Source organism: Takifugu rubripes, chromosome 1 (assembly GCF_901000725.2).
Source record: "Takifugu rubripes chromosome 1, fTakRub1.2, whole genome shotgun sequence".
Lineage (NCBI taxonomy): Eukaryota > Metazoa > Chordata > Actinopteri > Tetraodontiformes > Tetraodontidae > Takifugu > Takifugu rubripes.
This window is the reverse complement of record NC_042285.1, coordinates 12,516,805-12,532,268: the sequence shown is the minus strand read 5'-3', so window position 1 is coordinate 12,532,268 and position 15,464 is coordinate 12,516,805. Positions and strand designations below refer to the sequence as shown.

Below are 15,464 nucleotides of genomic sequence, written 5' to 3'. Positions count from 1 at the left end.
AGCCTTTTCTCTTCACTTTCAGAGTGGTTTTGCAATGCCGCCACCTCATTAACGGAGGCTACAGCAACAGGATCAGGAGGTTGTGTACAAACACATCGATGGACCACAGAAAAATCACGAGCTGCACCAAAAGCATAGCAAGAGTCTGTGTAGATAGTAGCAGACTTGTCCTTGGCAATAGTACAGGCCCTGATATGAGCATACAGCTCTGCGGCTTGAGCAAAGGTGCCATGAGGGAGAGATCCTGACTCCAAAACATCAGAATCAGTAACAACAGCGTAGATCTGAAAGATACTGACCATCAGAGCATTGGCTACAGGAGCCATCATTGTACAAAATAAAATCTGTCTGCATGAGTTTAGGTCTGGATGATGTATCGCTGTCGACGACCACGTCACGGTCACAAATAGGGAGAAAGCTGTCTGGATTCAAAGATGGAGACCTTTCAAGAATGATGTGTGGACTGGACAAACACCGCCTCATATCCCCATATTCGAGCAGCCGACGTGTTGTGTAGCAGCTACGTTCAAAAGATGCAGCACAGAATGAGGAACGTGTACACCAGTCATGAGCAAGTACAATAGGAGCTGGTTTCTCAATCATAGTAGCAACAGCAGCTGCAGTTCTCAAACAACCAGGCAGGCCAAGTACTACAGGGGAGAGCTCCGACGAATAATACGCTACTGGACAATACTCATGTTTCTGCACCAACAGGCCAGAAGCAAAACCTTTTTTCTCATTCATATATAGATAGAAAGGCACCAGAGTTGGTGCTGAGATTAAAGAAGTCTTCCACAAAGGCCTTGTTCATTGTATTAACTGTTGGACTCTCCACAAAGCCCTGTGGCAGCCTGGTCTACGTCAACTGATGCGATTTTTATATGTCAATGCAAACAGACACTGGCTATCGGGATGAGGAGGAATCGAAAGAAAATGCAGTACTCCGATCCACGTCTGTGTAGTACTTTGAATTTGAGGGCAAAAAAAGCTGGATTGCTGAAAGCTGAATTGGAGCTGGAGGTAAAGCAATGCTATTAATATCTTGACCAAACCTCTTAGGTTCTGGAATACAGTTTCAGAATGTTGCACGGACCACTCGTTTCCACTATCACACCCTGGAATGGATTCTACCCTTTATTCCTGCTATAGCTTTTTGAGGTAATTTATATTGCCTGATCATTGGAAGTTTAGAGTTAGGTTTGAGTTGAACAACATGAGGCATAACAGATGTCACTAATCCCACGTGATTTGGCCCATAATTCATTTGGAACTTCAAACAAATCAGAGGGTGGTCCATACATGAGAGGAAAAGGTGCCTTCTGTAGAATAAAAGTGCTCTGGGGAAGAGAGGCTCTCTGCGGAAGTCTGAACAAAAACAACTCACTCCCCAGAAAAGTGATGACATCACTCTGAAGGCTGCGGACAGATAGATAGACGGTTTCAGATGTGGCACCTTCTTATCATCCCACTCAGCTGTTTTCATCAACACCAGCCTTCACAGTGACTCCATTGTGAGGCAACACAGGTTTTTTGTACATAACTTCTTGCTTTATGTCAATTGAATTGGCAAAACACACCCTTCAGGACCAACTATCCAATCATTTTCACAGGCCAGATTAAATTGGGTTTGCAGGGAGAAAGACGACAAATTGTCGTTCTGTACCCAGCAGAGGTGTCAATGGCAGCAGCACAATAGCACTCTATCGGAGGTCTCATGGTAGACATCTTTGGTGAAAGCATGTTGAACATTTGACCCTGCCACTGAAACATGTCTCAGTGGCTCAGATAAAGGCTCCACTACTGGGGTACCAGAGACACCCTCAGTCATGATCACGTGTGAGGTGGGTGTGCACACATTTCAGTAGAGCAAACAGCTGATTGTAGCTCCACTATCAACCAAAATTTCAATTTTTGTACCATCAACTTCAGCTAGGGGGGAATGAGTCAGTCTAAATGCAAAATAGGTTCTGACCGTGTTTCAGTACTTCCGTGGCCTCCCTGTTGTGGCTGAAATCTCCTGTTTCGGCAAGGTAAATTTATTTTGACATAACTCCACATCCTTTCCCATTTACTCACATCTGTATCATCAACAACAATCTCAGGAAGAATTGCACTTGCAGTTTGCCCTGTGTCTTTTTTTTAGCTTTCAATTGTGTGGCTGCTTGTCTCATTTGTGGGGCACTTTGGATTGTTTAGTAACTAACGTTGGCTCTGATGCCCATGGGGCTTCAGAAACCGGCTCATCTGTCTGCTCCTGCTCTCACTGATCATTCTCCACATCTTTCTTTACATCATCGTCCAACTTTACACCTCTATCGAATCCACCTGTTTCAGGGGAACCTGATTCTTCACCTGAGTTGGAAGCTTTTGCTTGTCCATCTCTTTTCTTCTTATTCTCTGTAATAGCACACACATAGGTCAACAGGTCACCGTCAAATCTCTTAGTTCTAGTGCAAATGTAAATTTGTAAAATTTGTAATGTACTTTAAATTATTATAACTACTGAAATGACTGCCCACACATCCTTTAATCCAACTCAAGAATAACTGGCACTTTTATTTTGAAACAACCTGTGTGGATTAAGTCAAATATCCATTTATACCTTAATGGGGCATTTTGGACAAGGTGAAATGAGAAAATGTAAACACAGGTTAGTGGGAGGAAGCACTAGTCTTCCAGCAGAAGTCAGTGTTTCGTATGTTGGTAGTGAAAGTATTTGTATTTCTTTAAATGTTAGACAATATTTAGACAGTAAACTCCCCAAGCAACCGTTGTTGGCTGCTCAAGTTGGCATTCGCGTAAATCATAGGAGTCAAACTCTGGCCTGTGGGCCAAATTTGGCCCACAATGTAATTATATCTGGCCTGCGAAGCCATACCAATTGACTATTAGAGCTGGTATTATCGCTTAAAGCGCATGTGCTAATACTACAAATACCAGAATGCTCTGCTGGTGTTTTGGTGTGAAAATCGACACTCCACATCAGTTGGTGGTGGTAATACACCAATTTTTGGCTAGCCAACCACTAAGAGAGAGGACGTAGTCATAGCGACCTTATATGCTAATGCTAATTCTGGCACCGCACTACCCCTATGAAAAATGGAAAAAAGAACGGCAGAAAATAGGACCTTTCTGAACAGGTAAGAGGCAGAATATCTGTTTAGATATGTACAAGACGGACCTGTCTGTCTTGTATGAGGAGCCAAAGTGCATTACAAGGAGAACAATTTCAGATGACACTATAAAACGCAACACCAAGACAAGCACAAGCAGCTGGAAATGACTCAAAGGTGCCAGAAAAAGAAATGACATTTACATTACATTAACTTACAATAGCAAAAGATTGCTGTTGAAATTTAAAAGAGAAGAACTGAATGCCAGTGATGTGTTTTTTTTTTATTTGAATTTGAATTTTGCACGTGTGCAATAATAAATTATATATTGTATTGTGTTAAGCTTTGCTTGTTCCATGTTCAGTTGTTGAGCAAAACTATTTTGGGTCCATATCAAAAGGTTCCGTGTTGTAAGTGGAGGAAGATTTTCTTCAATAAATATCAATGTTGGCCTGTGACTTTGTCCCAGTTTTGAATTTTGACCCACTGGGTATTTGAGTTTGACACCTCTGACGTAAATGCAGGTAATGATGTGCATCATGATGTTCAGCACTTTTGCTTCTGCGGGGTTTCGATGTTGTTGCCTTTTGTAGTTTGTGGACCGTGAAAAAGACTCGGTCAGGACAATTAAAACCAGCAGTCTCTTCAGAAAAAAGCAGCATTCCCAGACTCCCCCACCCTCTGAATGATCTTGCTATGAGGCAAATGTGCAAACAGCTTTGCTAAAGTATCTGCAAATACCCAGTGTTCATCACACAAGAGTGTCTTCAGCCTTACTGAACATACACAAAACCATGGGAATATATTTGCAGATCCATCTGTGCATACTGTATGTTTGCCTGACACTCTCTTAGCTTTAGGTTTTATATTTTTCACAGTTTCATGATTATTCCGTCTTCATGAAGATGAGATTAATGTTTGTGGGTATTTTCATCCCGGGTTGGTCAACAGTGTCGGGACCACTGAGGCGCTTCAGGCTGTTAATCATTTTCTTGTGCCTGTTTGCATTTGGGACACTTGTTTAAACCCATCTGTCAGCAGAGATAGCCCAAATTATAACTTAAAAAAGCCAAAAACCCATTTAGAACCCTAGAATCACAGGTCCTTCTGGACAGACCTCTCTTTGCATTCACTCCATGTTTCAGCAGCTTATTGATAATCCCAATAACTGTTAGAATGTCTTTTCCTCTGTGTGTTTTTGCTGCTGTTGCGCCATAAATTCCCCCGTTTGTGGGACAAATAAAGGAATCTGAATCTGAATCTGAATGCATAACAAAAAGGTTTATACATTAACACCATTTTGGTGCTTCTCATCAGGCCCCGTCCAACATTCCTATTGCCTGCGATATCTGTGAGACAGCCAATACTCAAAAAGACACAGTATAGCATCTTACTAAAGTCCAACATAAGAATCAGAGGTGGATTTATGTTCCATTCTTTGTTTCTTCTTCTTTTTTGGTGTCCTTTCATGTCTCCAACCAGCACTGGCCCCGGTGATATCAACGGTCATTTGTTTGTTTGCTTGAATTTGCAAACTGTCACTTATTAACTGATAGGTAAGAGAAAATATGTGAAATTTCACAAACTCTGACAGTTCTCCTGCTCAGCTCTCAATTAGTTGGGTCTTAGTGATAGAGGATACTTTTCGTTGAGTTGTTCATTGTTTGTGCATATTAACCTTTTCTCCTCTATGAGTTGAGAGGTCGTGTCCAACTCCTCCTCTCCTCCGGGGCCTCTGGATTATTCCCATTACCAATGATGCTGTGCTGCCGTGTGCGGGCCTCGCGTCCTTGGCTCTTGCCGTGGAAGACTCAGGCTGCCGCCGCCTCCGGGACGTTTCCAGGCAAACAGTCCAACCATCCCTCAGCCGCTCTGTCCTTTGACGACCCCAGTGCCTTCAGAGTGAAGAGCTTTAGCGAGCTACTCCGAGCTCTGGGGGTGTTCTGCTTCTGCTCTTTTCCCATGCTGGTCAACAACTGTGGGAAGGTAAGAGACATGGGAGACACCATGTGCATGCATGTGTATCAGTCCTTTACTGAAGCGTGTGTCTCGAGCAACGTCTCTCCTGGAGGAGATCTATTGTCACTTATTTAGCGCTTTTAAAGTGGTTTTTAGTGATGTTGTTCAGTTTCATTGTCAGGATCTAAGGTGCCATCTTTGATTCTTTTCATGCCTTTTTATGTTGCATTTGTATTTTCCCTCCCATGTGGGTTTTCCCCCTGTTACTCCAGTTTCACCCCACAGTCCAAAAGACTCATATATTATCCTGATTAAAGACTCTAAACTATCCTAAGCACAAGTCAGTGTCAGCTGTGTGTGTCTGTCCCACGTGGACTGACAATCTGTCTGTCCAAGGTGTATTGATGCCTGTCCCCCAGTGACTGCTGGGACAGGCTCATGCTCCTGCGGCTTTATTTCTATGGGAAGTTCATTTTAGATACATCTTTTGAGGGGGACCCCGCCGAGTAAGCAAACCATTATACATGACAGTAAAACATAAAAGAATAATTAAAGATTTATTTATAGAACACTTGCCATCAAAGCTTTACAATACAAAATAACTAAAGTAAAAAGCAGTAATAATTAAAAACATGCAATAATAGGGAAGAACACATGTAGGAAACAGACCGGCACACAGGAACTACCGAGTGGGTCTTAAACTTTGCTTCAAAAACATTAACCGAGCATCTAAATTCCAGTTCCACGACACCGGTGCACAGCAGAAACAAGTTTGTTCAGATGGTTTGAGCCCATTCACTGTTTCACTACCAACATATGGTGGTGATCTTGAAATTGAGGGAATTCTGAACGTTATTCCATGATCAGGGAGCAAGCAGTGACAGAGAAAACATGAGTTGAAAGTGCTGAAATTGTGATGAAGCCTCGGGGGTTATGACGGACTGAGACAGGGCATGGAAGGACAGGGGAGGCAGCAGTTGTGTGGATTATGCCTAAAACACTCAGAAATGTGGCCTGGACAAGAGTTTATCCGGTCTGAAGATTAAAAAAGGCTTTATTGCTCTAGTAAAAAAAAAACCAGCCTCATCTGTTGCTTTACTAATTTTTCAATATGGACTTTAAACCAAAGCTTGTCATCAATACTGAGGCAATCTGCTTAATAAGAGAACTACCAGAGTTTTGCACTTAAGGTAGTTTTCTCCAGATGGTGCCAGATTTCAGGTATCATGTTCCTTCTTCACCATTAAGAGTCTCCTGATTTTCATGTCTCTGCGTGTCATCTTCTCTCAGCTGATGTCCATCTCGCGCACCCTTCTGGGACGGAGAGGCTTGTCTCTGCTGCTGCGGCCCACCGTGTACGCCCAGTTTGTGGCCGGCGAGAGCGAGAGCGAGATCGCTCAGGCCATGAGGAAGATGAGCTCACTGGGACTGAGGGCCATGCTCGCCGTACCGATTGAGGAGGATCTGGGTGAAAGCACCGGGTATAACACACACACATGCTCACACACATGCACACACATACCTTGTAAGGACATGTTGGCCTTTGTGACCCCAGAGAGCAGAGATATGACAATAACATGAGGACCATGTTGGAGTGTGTGCGAATTTCCCACAGCAACACCTGGAGCAAAGATCCCATGATGCAGCTGAAGCTCACAGCACTGCTCAGCCCAGAGCTTTGTGTAAGACAAATGAACTTCCACATGTTATTGCCTTTTGCTTAAATGAGGTGGACACACTTCTTTGTATCTTTTCTGGCACAATTTAGCAGGAAACAGCAGCTGCCCTCAGCAGAGCTGTCATATTTGTTTTCTCACTGATGAGTATGAGCTGCTCTCTTCAAGGTCAAATTAACGACCCTCATCGCGAAACAACCGTACGACTTGACCATGGTGGTCAGAGCCATGGACGGAGAGGTGCGTCCCACTTCCTGTCCCTTGAACAGTTCATTCACGCTGGGTATTCTCTTTGGTTCAGGACCAAATCGCCACTGAACTTAACCTTAAACTGCACTTTATCCAGGCCATCTGCTTCCCTGGCTTAGACGAGCATGAGCGAGCTCACTTCCTGTGTGCCCTGAGGAGACTCAACACAATAGCAGAGGTTCAGGCGCACACAGACAACCGCAGCAGTCGCAGTATAAATCCTTTCTCTCATCTCTGTCTGACAGACTGCTGTAACCTCATTTTATTCAGGCGAGCGTGAACAAAGTGCGCGTCCTGGTTGACGCTGAGTACACCTACATGAACCCTGCTCTTTCTCTCGTCACCATGGCAATGATGAAGAAATTTAATCGAGATGATGCCTGGATCTGGAACACGTATCAGTGTTACCTGAAGGCAAATATTTCAGTAGTGCGCACATTAAAAGCAGCTGAGGGATGCCTCGTGCTTCAGCTTTATCATTGGTTTCTGTCCATCAGGAGTCCAAGTCTCTTGTATTGGAAGCTCTGCGCCTGTCCCAGGACGAGGGTTTCTGTCTGGGTGTGAAGCTTGTACGGGGGGCATACATGGATAAAGAGAGGACGCTAGCAGAGAAAGAGGGCCGCCCAGACCCTGTCCACACCAGCTGGGAGGACACGAATGAAAGGTGGACAAACAGTCCCATGTCTTCTGAGGCTCACTGACTCTCACTCTTCTGCTTGTGTGTGCAGTTACAACGCTTGTCTCAACATCATGCTGGACGCCATTTCCCAGACTCCTGAGCGCTACAGGATCATTGTAGCCTCCCACAACGAGGAGTCAATCAGACTAGCTGGCACACGGTGAGCCGAAATTTCCTACCGTAAAGTGTCTGTTGCAAAAACATACGTTTTTATTAACCGATTGTTGGGACATTAGTCGGTGGGGCTGCAGTTTGGATGCTTTATTGTTAATTTTACTAATGTGTCGAACAATGCAAGTCTGAAAATGAAAAAGCATTTCTTTTAATCCATTTTAATCACAGTGCAGGTTTGCTTCCCCACACGCGTTCATCACATGACCAGGTTTACAGCCGTCGCTGTGATGTAATAATTGTTTATCTCCTGCAGGATTGCCGAGCTGGGCATAGACAAAGATGGAGGCGCGGTGTGCTTCGGTCAACTGCTGGGCATGTGTGATCACGTCTCCCTCACACTGGGTGAGCTGCTCTTCCTGAAATATAAAACTCAAGTCAGGGGTTTTCAGCATCAGTACAAGTGTCTCTCTCCATCTCACCGCCTCAGCCAAGGAGGGTTACGCCATTTACAAGTCAGTTCCATACGGCTCTGTGGAGGACACGGTCCCCTACCTGGTGCGCCGGGCCCAGGAGAACCGCACCGTGTTGCAGGGAATCCGCAAAGAAAGGGATCTACTGAAGCAAGAGTTCTACAGGCGGCTGTGGCGAAGCAGCTAAAGCCCATTTACAAGTGATACATACTGATTGAACACGCATGCTCATGAACAGTGTTTGGAGAAATTATAACACCAAAACTTGTTCACAACATTTTTATAGTGTTTGACAGTTGCGTGGTAAATAATGCTGGGTAGTACTTAAGAGTTCAATCATTCACAGCAACTAACTTTATATCCTTTAACTTTGCACCACTGCTCAAACTCCTACAATCTAAACCCCAACGTTCAGAATAATTTTCTAATATTAACACTTTTTAAAAGTAAAGCTATGAAGGACAACATTTTATAGTTGTACACGGAATAATCATGCTCCTTATATGAGTGTGTATCTCATCTCTACACACAACTTAACACTTACTACTGCGAGCGGCCAAATTCTTTTTTTTTTTTTCCCTTTTTTTTTTTTTTACATCAAAATAAAAGGAACAAAAATATTACCGGTACTTTACTGTTTATTTAATAACGCAACAATCTCCCCAAGCTCAGTAGTTACTTTGGTTCTGATTCCTGTAGCCACCTCGTTGGTACCCGCCCTTGTTCTGCTGGTAACCAGATTTCTGATCTGTGGGCAAACGGGGAAAAGGAATTATCAACCCAAGTCTGTTTTGCTTTAATGTGCTTCAACGTACCTCTCTGGTAAGATTGCTTCTGTTGATAGCCGCCTTTTTGATCTGGAATACAAAGAAATTCTTGATATTAATATTGTGTCCAAGACAGAGTTCAGCCTTTCGGAGCTAGAGTTGGAAGTGTACTTAGAACAGTCTTAAAGTCCGAGTCGGCAGCACGGGGAGGGAGAACAACGCACCTCTGTTGAAGTAACCTCCATACACGCCTTGTTTGAGGTCAAAGACGCGCTCATTATTCTCCACCAAGCTGCCCAGCTTCTCAGCTAGCTGCAGCGCCATGTTCTGCAGGGATGTGGGCTCTGTGCGGTGCATGACCACAGTCTGTGTAGGCTGGTCAAGTGACGCCTGTCACAAACGACACCAAACAATTGGAACTGAATTTGTGCACGTGAAGACAAACTGGAACATCAAATAAATGAATTTGTTTCATATGCACCATCAGCTCTTCGTTGATGATCATTTTGCTGATGATACTGTGAACTGTGGGAATCTCCAACTGAAACATCTCGGAGAGGGTCTCCATGCTGAAAACAAGCACGGGGTTAATCTAGGAAAAGGGCGCAGCACTGGAGATAAGAATGCACACCAGAGGTTTCTGTGCTCACCTGATGGAGTCGTACACACTGCTGTATGTGAACAGATAAGTCCTCAGTGACTCCTCTTGAATCTTCCTGTTCAAGCGTAAAAAGAAGTCAATAGAAACAGTCAAATGTCAGCAGAGTTTAAAATTCATCCCATAACTGACAAACGGAGATGGTTTCTACCTGACAAGCATCTCCTGCACTCTCTGCGTCTCAGGAAACAGGTCCCAGACCTTCATGTTCATCTTCTCGTTGATGATGAATGAATGGCAGGTACGCCAGTCTCCCATTTTCATGGCTTTGCTCGCAGCCACAACGTGCTCCCTCATACTCTCTGGGGGTCCTGAGGACCAAACGGGCGACTTGTTATCCTGTCATTTCTCTGTGACCGACTGGCATCAAGAACTGGTGGTCGACACGTTTGCATACCCAACAGTGGCTGTCTCTCTCCCACCCTGAGCTGGTGATGGAACTGCTTGCTGATCATCCTGCGACGGGCATCAAATTCATGGGCGGCCATGTAGGGTATTTCCAGCAGCATGGCTGACACCAGGTACACACATTCCAGCAGCTCCAGGTTGATGTGCATATGGAATGGCACCTGCATAGACAAACAGAATAAATAATCATCTTAAAAGAAGAATCAAATTAGTTCCAAGTCTTCTTCACTGAAGACCCACCTGTCTCCTCTTTTCTATCTTCTCCTGCTCAGCATTTCTCTCCTGCATGTTCCTCATGAGCAGTCCTTGGCCCAGGAGCTCCTTTGCACGGCCAGAGGACTGAATGTCCAAAAGAGCATTGTGTGCGTCTTTAATCATACCCTGCCTAAATGCACAAATGCCAAGCTGGACCATGGTTCTATTGTACAGGATCTTCAGAGAAAAGAGATCATTTTAGAGTGGGCTGATGTCTTTTTGCACTGCTTTCCATGTTCCTCACTGCCTACCTGCACGGGCGGGTCCGCGTGCTGGATGTTGTCCTGCAGGTGGCTCATCAGCATCAGGTCACGGGCCTGATACCAGCGGGAATGCAGAGCGTGGTGGTAAATGTGGCAGAGGATGGCGCAGGTGCGGATACGGTCGGTGCGATCTTTGGCGTAGATGAACTTGCAGAAGCGATCCATGATCACGGCGCTGTCCTCCCCCTCGCTCTCTTCCTGATCGTGCTCGGACTGAACAGAATTTCAAAGAAACCAGTCAGTAAATCCCACCCAAACAAACACCAGACTGGTTACCATTCAAGACACATTTCAACTTTGTTACTGCTAACTTCCATATCAATCTAAAATCCAACATCTCCATAATTTGTCTGACCTTGGACTCCACCTGGAGGCCCAGGCTGCGTCGGTGGGCCTTGTAGTCAAACTTGTAGTAGGTGTGCATGATTCTGCGAAGGTAGATGCGGCAAATCTCCTCTGTGCTGCCTTTGTTTTCCAGATAGTTGAGCAGCCGATCAATGATGGCACAAACCCGCCCCTCGTCTTTCAGATTGTCCACGTATTCTAAATGACCAAACAGCAAGAAAGGAATGAGCTGCTAATACTACATTTAATATTATCAAATTACATCACTGATCCTTTTCAAACAATTCTTACCTTGTGAATGTGGGTCTGTGTTCTGCATGATCTTTGTGAACTCCTCATCCATCCTCTCTACCAGAGTTAAGATACAGCCACGAACTCTGAAAGGCTGGCACACGTACACAATGACCCAAGTCATTTTGGACTTGAAGCACATCATCTGCATTAACACTAAATGCTGTACGGTAGCATCAAAGAAATGTCGGGGATGTTTTCCAGATTTTAGTCGTTTTACTGAGAAAGCCCAACGTGATGTTGACATTTCAGCAATGCTACTGGAGAACTGCACCGCAGGTCTTTAGAAAGACATCAAAGTTGCTCATATTTCTTCAAAATTCCGCTGCGCACCTGGTCTGTGTTGGCGAGACTCTCACTGTCCTCAGCAATGTTTTCCCCAATGAAGATGTTGTTGTGTTCAAAGAGGATGGTCTGCAGCTCTTCGATGCAGTCCAGACACTTTTTCCACATATCAGGCTAAGGGAACACAAAGATAGTTGCTCTAGCCACCTTTGAGTTATGACAAGCTTTAGGGAAGCCAATATTCAATATATTATATGAATAGTTGTCATTATTTTGTACATCAGTTCTGGATTATTTGGCAGATTGTACAAAAGAGATTAGAAAAGTCCTACCTTCATGAAAGCTGCCAAGTTTGGGTTGTAATCATACAGGGAGGCAATAATGTTGAATTTAATCTTGACCAGGACACCCTGGCCCAAGTTGTTCTCGTTGGAGATGGCTGCTAGCGCGTGGAGCAGTTCAATCTGTGCAGCCCTGAACAAAAGAGCAAAACATGATTAGAAAAGGGAAACAGAAACTCCAAAAATGTTTTAATAGTTGTAAATGATCTGCTGCAGAACCTGGAGTTTATTAATAATTGTGGCAGTTATGACACATATCCATATTTTTGAATAACCTTTCATAGGTTCTTCTAGAGGATTTAGAGGAGTCATTGGAGGAATAATAGGATTCTACTTAAGTGAAATAATCACTTAATTTTCGTAAATGCTACTTTCTCACCTGTCTGTGCCTTTTTTGCCTCTTGCCTGCAGGATCTCATTCAGTTTCTTTACCACCACTGGTACGTTGATCTCTGTGCCTTTAGCAAACATCTTGGGCTTTTCCTGAGAAAATAATTCCACATTATATTATTAAGAAAAAATAATTTGTTCATTCACATGTTTTCCAAATGTTTGTTGCTTACAATATAAATATCCAATTGATTATATTGATGTTCATTAAAGAACTCTGAACAAAAACCTAATGCTAAAATCATTTACCTTGACAAGAGGGGCACCTCCTTTCACCTTCTCCCAGCCTCCTTCAGCCTCCTCTCCTGCCTCCTCCTCCATCTCCTCCTCTAGCCGTTCCTTCTTCTTGGGCTTTCTTTTCTTCCCAAGTTTCTTGTCAGCTTTTTCTGCCTCCTGAGTCCTAAAAACACACATAGGAAAGATGCATAAAGGCTCATTTTTATCATAAATTGTAAAAGTGGAAACAAAAGCACATGATGCATTACTGATGGCCAATAAACCAATTTTAGACTTGACATGGAAAACCTTTGTTTTATTTTGCTGCTTTGGTACATTTTGTTTTGCAGTGAAACCTAAATCTCAAGCAAAAAGGATGTTGAAAGAGACTCACTTCTTGAGGAAAACCACGGCCAAAGAAGTACTTTTTTCTTCGCCATCATCTGAGCTTTCACTGCTGCTGTCAACAGTATCAGAACCCCAGTCTTCATCATCTTCATCGTCATCACTAGTGGAGGACTCATCCTATAATGGGAGAATCACGCAGCACATGATGTGACCCAGCTGTTAATGATCACGCAGGAGTCTCTTTGGGCCAGCCTTTTGTGTTTTCTCACCCCAGATCCTTTGGCAGACTTGAGGAACTTGCTGGCTTCTGAAGATGGTTCAGGCTTCTTCTTCAGGAAGGACTTGGCCGAGAGTCCCTCATCTTTGCCTTCATCATCGCTGTCAGAAGATGAGCCTTGAACAAAAATTACGATTATTTATATGTGTTCAGATGTATCCTGCCTTCTTTTAACAGTGACAATAATTACAATGGTCATTTTGCTACTGTGAAGTGCATAAAATAGTCGGACAAACAAATAACAAAACAATTTAGGCATCTCAATATATTGTAACCCTTTCCTGAACAATGATACATACATATATTAAGGCCATTGTGTTCTGACAATGTACGTAGCATTATGCATTTTCTGCCATATTAGAATGAACAACTTTTTAAAAACAGTAAATGTTTACCAGAATCTCCTGCCTCCCTCTCCTCCTCTTCATCTGCAGATTCCTGTGGATTCTATCAGGAACAGTAGATTCTCATCAGATTTCAGCTTATGTTAGTACACATTTTGATTGTAAGGTTATAAAAATATATTATCTAAAGATTAAAAACAGCCTTCTGGGACTGGATTAGGTTTTTCTAGACGTTTAAGGTACATTTGGGAAATCCCGACTAAATCTTACCTCCTTGTATGAAGCTATTTCATTTTCGTAATCTCGGTTGTACTTGCGGATCTTCTGACGTAGCGTACTGAGAGCCTTTGCATTGTTTTTGTTCATCTTCTTTTTGCCTTCTTTGTCCTCCCAAAGCTAGAAGCAAGGTAATTAAAAACAAATGTAAACACAGATTATATACTGTAGGCAATAAAACATAAGGTAATTACCATGTGATTTTATTCATTAGCCTCATTGGTTTAAGGTTTGGGTACCTACCTGGTTCAGGTAGTCCTCCAGGTCAGCCAGCAAACGAATGTAAAAGGGTGGAATGCCTTCTTTGTCCACAATATTCTTACTTTTCAGGAATGCTCGACACAGCTGCTCAAACTCTTCCAAACATTTGGCCATGTCACGAATCTTCATAGCATTGCGGATGGTCTTGATGATGTTGGTCAATTCCTCAAACCTTGATTATTTGATAGCATGCAGAGATAATCAAAAAGCGAAAATATAAAATGGGTCAAGATTGCGATGGACCACAAGAAACCCACCTTTTATCTTTGGCACTGCGTACCACTCTCTTCGTGTCTTCTTCATCATCGCTGAGAAGTAGTGCCCTGTAAAAACAATGCAGGTTGTTGACATCAGTTTTCCAAAGTGGAGGGGAAATACTTCGATTGAAAGCTGTACTGACTGCTTAAAAGGCGTCCCGGTGGCCTTGGGAGTGATCTCATCGGCGGACGAGGACTCTTCTGACTCGCTGTCGGAGCCGGTGGCAAAGAAACGAGACATCGTTGAAAGAAGCCGTCAATCTGTAAAAAGAAATGAAGTGAGCAATGACAAAGCCTGGCCTGTTGTTAAAGCACAGGCTGTAGCCTCCAAACACGCCTAACCAACTTCATTGACCACAGCTTACTGAAAGACCTCACGTCACAGTAGATTTTAAATAGGCTAAACAGGTCTGCACGCTTTTCTATATGGTTCAGTGTGAAAATGCATGTAGAAAAATTACGAGAGCTGTGAAGGACTCATACATGTGTGTGGATCATCGCCGGTAACGCTACAAACGTTGACATGACATTTGTGTGACGACGTTCAACTAACTTTCCGCCACTAATGAGAAAGGGGTGACGGGAATCCAGTGAGCTCAAACCTGTCAACACAGCTCTATAGAAGCCAACTTCTATAAATCGTATAAAGAGTTATTCGAGCTTTCTCGGTAGTAATGAAAGAGTTGCGCAGAGACGCTAGCGAACACCCCAACATGGCTAAGACAACCTAGTTCTGACAGATGGGCCAACGGTACATTGTAAACGCAACACAAAATAAGAGATTCAGCCAAGAAGCTCATTTTCTCTTATGGATGACATAATCTATTTGAAAACTAAAGCTTTTGTCAGAGCGAGAATTTTCTATTTTGCCTCTAACAGCACCGGACAACGAGTACTAACGTGGCGCGAGGCTGATGCTACGCTAACTTTAGCATTAGGCCGCTCGCATGTGAAGGTATTTACAGCTCTCTAAAATGACAAAAAAAATCACTAATGGCACTTTAAATGTGGCGGCAGAAACCCACCTACGTATGCGTGAAATATATCCTGCCGTATAACGGTCAACTTTGATCAATTATAAAATCCAGTTTGGTTGTACAGCTGCCACAAATAAAAGGCGTGCGACAGCTTTGCCGGGTATTTCCGCCAGGACAGGAAGTGAGCTGTCGAGGCGGCGTCTCTAATGTTTACCGCCGCCTGCTGGAACATCATGGAAACGCCG

General features: G+C 43.6%; 2 protein-coding genes across 3 annotated transcripts; one reads left to right on the top strand and one right to left on the bottom strand.

Annotated features, from left to right (window-relative positions):
* Positions 1-4,687: 4,687 nt before the first annotated feature.
* Positions 4,688-8,854, top strand: prodh2 (proline dehydrogenase 2). Its single transcript, XM_029838063.1, has 10 exons — positions 4,688-5,099; positions 6,363-6,553; positions 6,628-6,754; positions 6,917-6,988; positions 7,095-7,175; positions 7,268-7,411; positions 7,495-7,661; positions 7,726-7,836; positions 8,104-8,192; positions 8,278-8,854. The coding sequence occupies exons 1-10, from the start codon at positions 4,869-4,871 to the stop codon at positions 8,445-8,447; spliced, it is 1,383 nt and encodes a 460-aa protein (XP_029693923.1). The 5' UTR covers positions 4,688-4,868; the 3' UTR covers positions 8,448-8,854.
* Positions 7,923-15,418, bottom strand: eif3c (eukaryotic translation initiation factor 3, subunit C). Of its 2 annotated transcripts, XM_011602846.2 has the most exons (24): positions 15,268-15,418; positions 14,386-14,503; positions 14,243-14,308; positions 13,968-14,157; positions 13,719-13,844; positions 13,500-13,551; positions 13,097-13,221; positions 12,874-13,004; positions 12,513-12,663; positions 12,253-12,356; positions 11,865-12,006; positions 11,581-11,706; positions 11,248-11,341; positions 10,967-11,154; positions 10,600-10,824; positions 10,334-10,525; positions 10,083-10,254; positions 9,837-9,996; positions 9,678-9,743; positions 9,509-9,596; positions 9,252-9,417; positions 9,076-9,117; positions 8,940-9,008; positions 7,923-8,206 (listed from the first exon to the last, which is right to left on the bottom strand). In XM_011602846.2, the coding sequence occupies exons 2-24, from the start codon at positions 14,481-14,483 to the stop codon at positions 8,184-8,186; spliced, it is 2,796 nt and encodes a 931-aa protein (XP_011601148.1). In that variant the 5' UTR covers positions 14,484-14,503; positions 15,268-15,418; the 3' UTR covers positions 7,923-8,183. The 2 variants fall into 2 exon arrangements, with proteins under 2 accessions (XP_011601148.1, XP_029693708.1); XM_029837848.1 differs by lacking the exon at positions 7,923-8,206 and having other exon boundaries at positions 8,929-9,008.
* Between the last annotated feature and the right edge of the window lie 46 nt (positions 15,419-15,464).

Excerpts from the sequence above, each read along its gene's own strand:
- prodh2 (XM_029838063.1), top strand. The coding sequence starts at position 4,869 with ATGATGCTGTGCTGCCGTGTGCGGGCCTCGCGTCCTTGGCTCTTGCCG. Across the intron at positions 6,989-7,094 it reads TCAGAGCCATGGACGGAGAG|GCCATCTGCTTCCCTGGCTT; the intron begins GTGCGTCCCACT and ends CACTTTATCCAG. Across the intron at positions 8,193-8,277 it reads TCACGTCTCCCTCACACTGG|CCAAGGAGGGTTACGCCATT; the intron begins GTGAGCTGCTCT and ends TCACCGCCTCAG.
- eif3c (XM_011602846.2), bottom strand. The coding sequence starts at position 14,483 with ATGTCTCGTTTCTTTGCCACCGGCTCCGACAGCGAGTCAGAAGAGTCC. Across the intron at positions 11,155-11,247 it reads CACAGACCCACATTCACAAG|AATACGTGGACAATCTGAAA; the intron begins GTAAGAATTGTT and ends TTGGTCATTTAG. Across the intron at positions 9,597-9,677 it reads AGTGTGTACGACTCCATCAG|CATGGAGACCCTCTCCGAGA; the intron begins GTGAGCACAGAA and ends GCTTGTTTTCAG.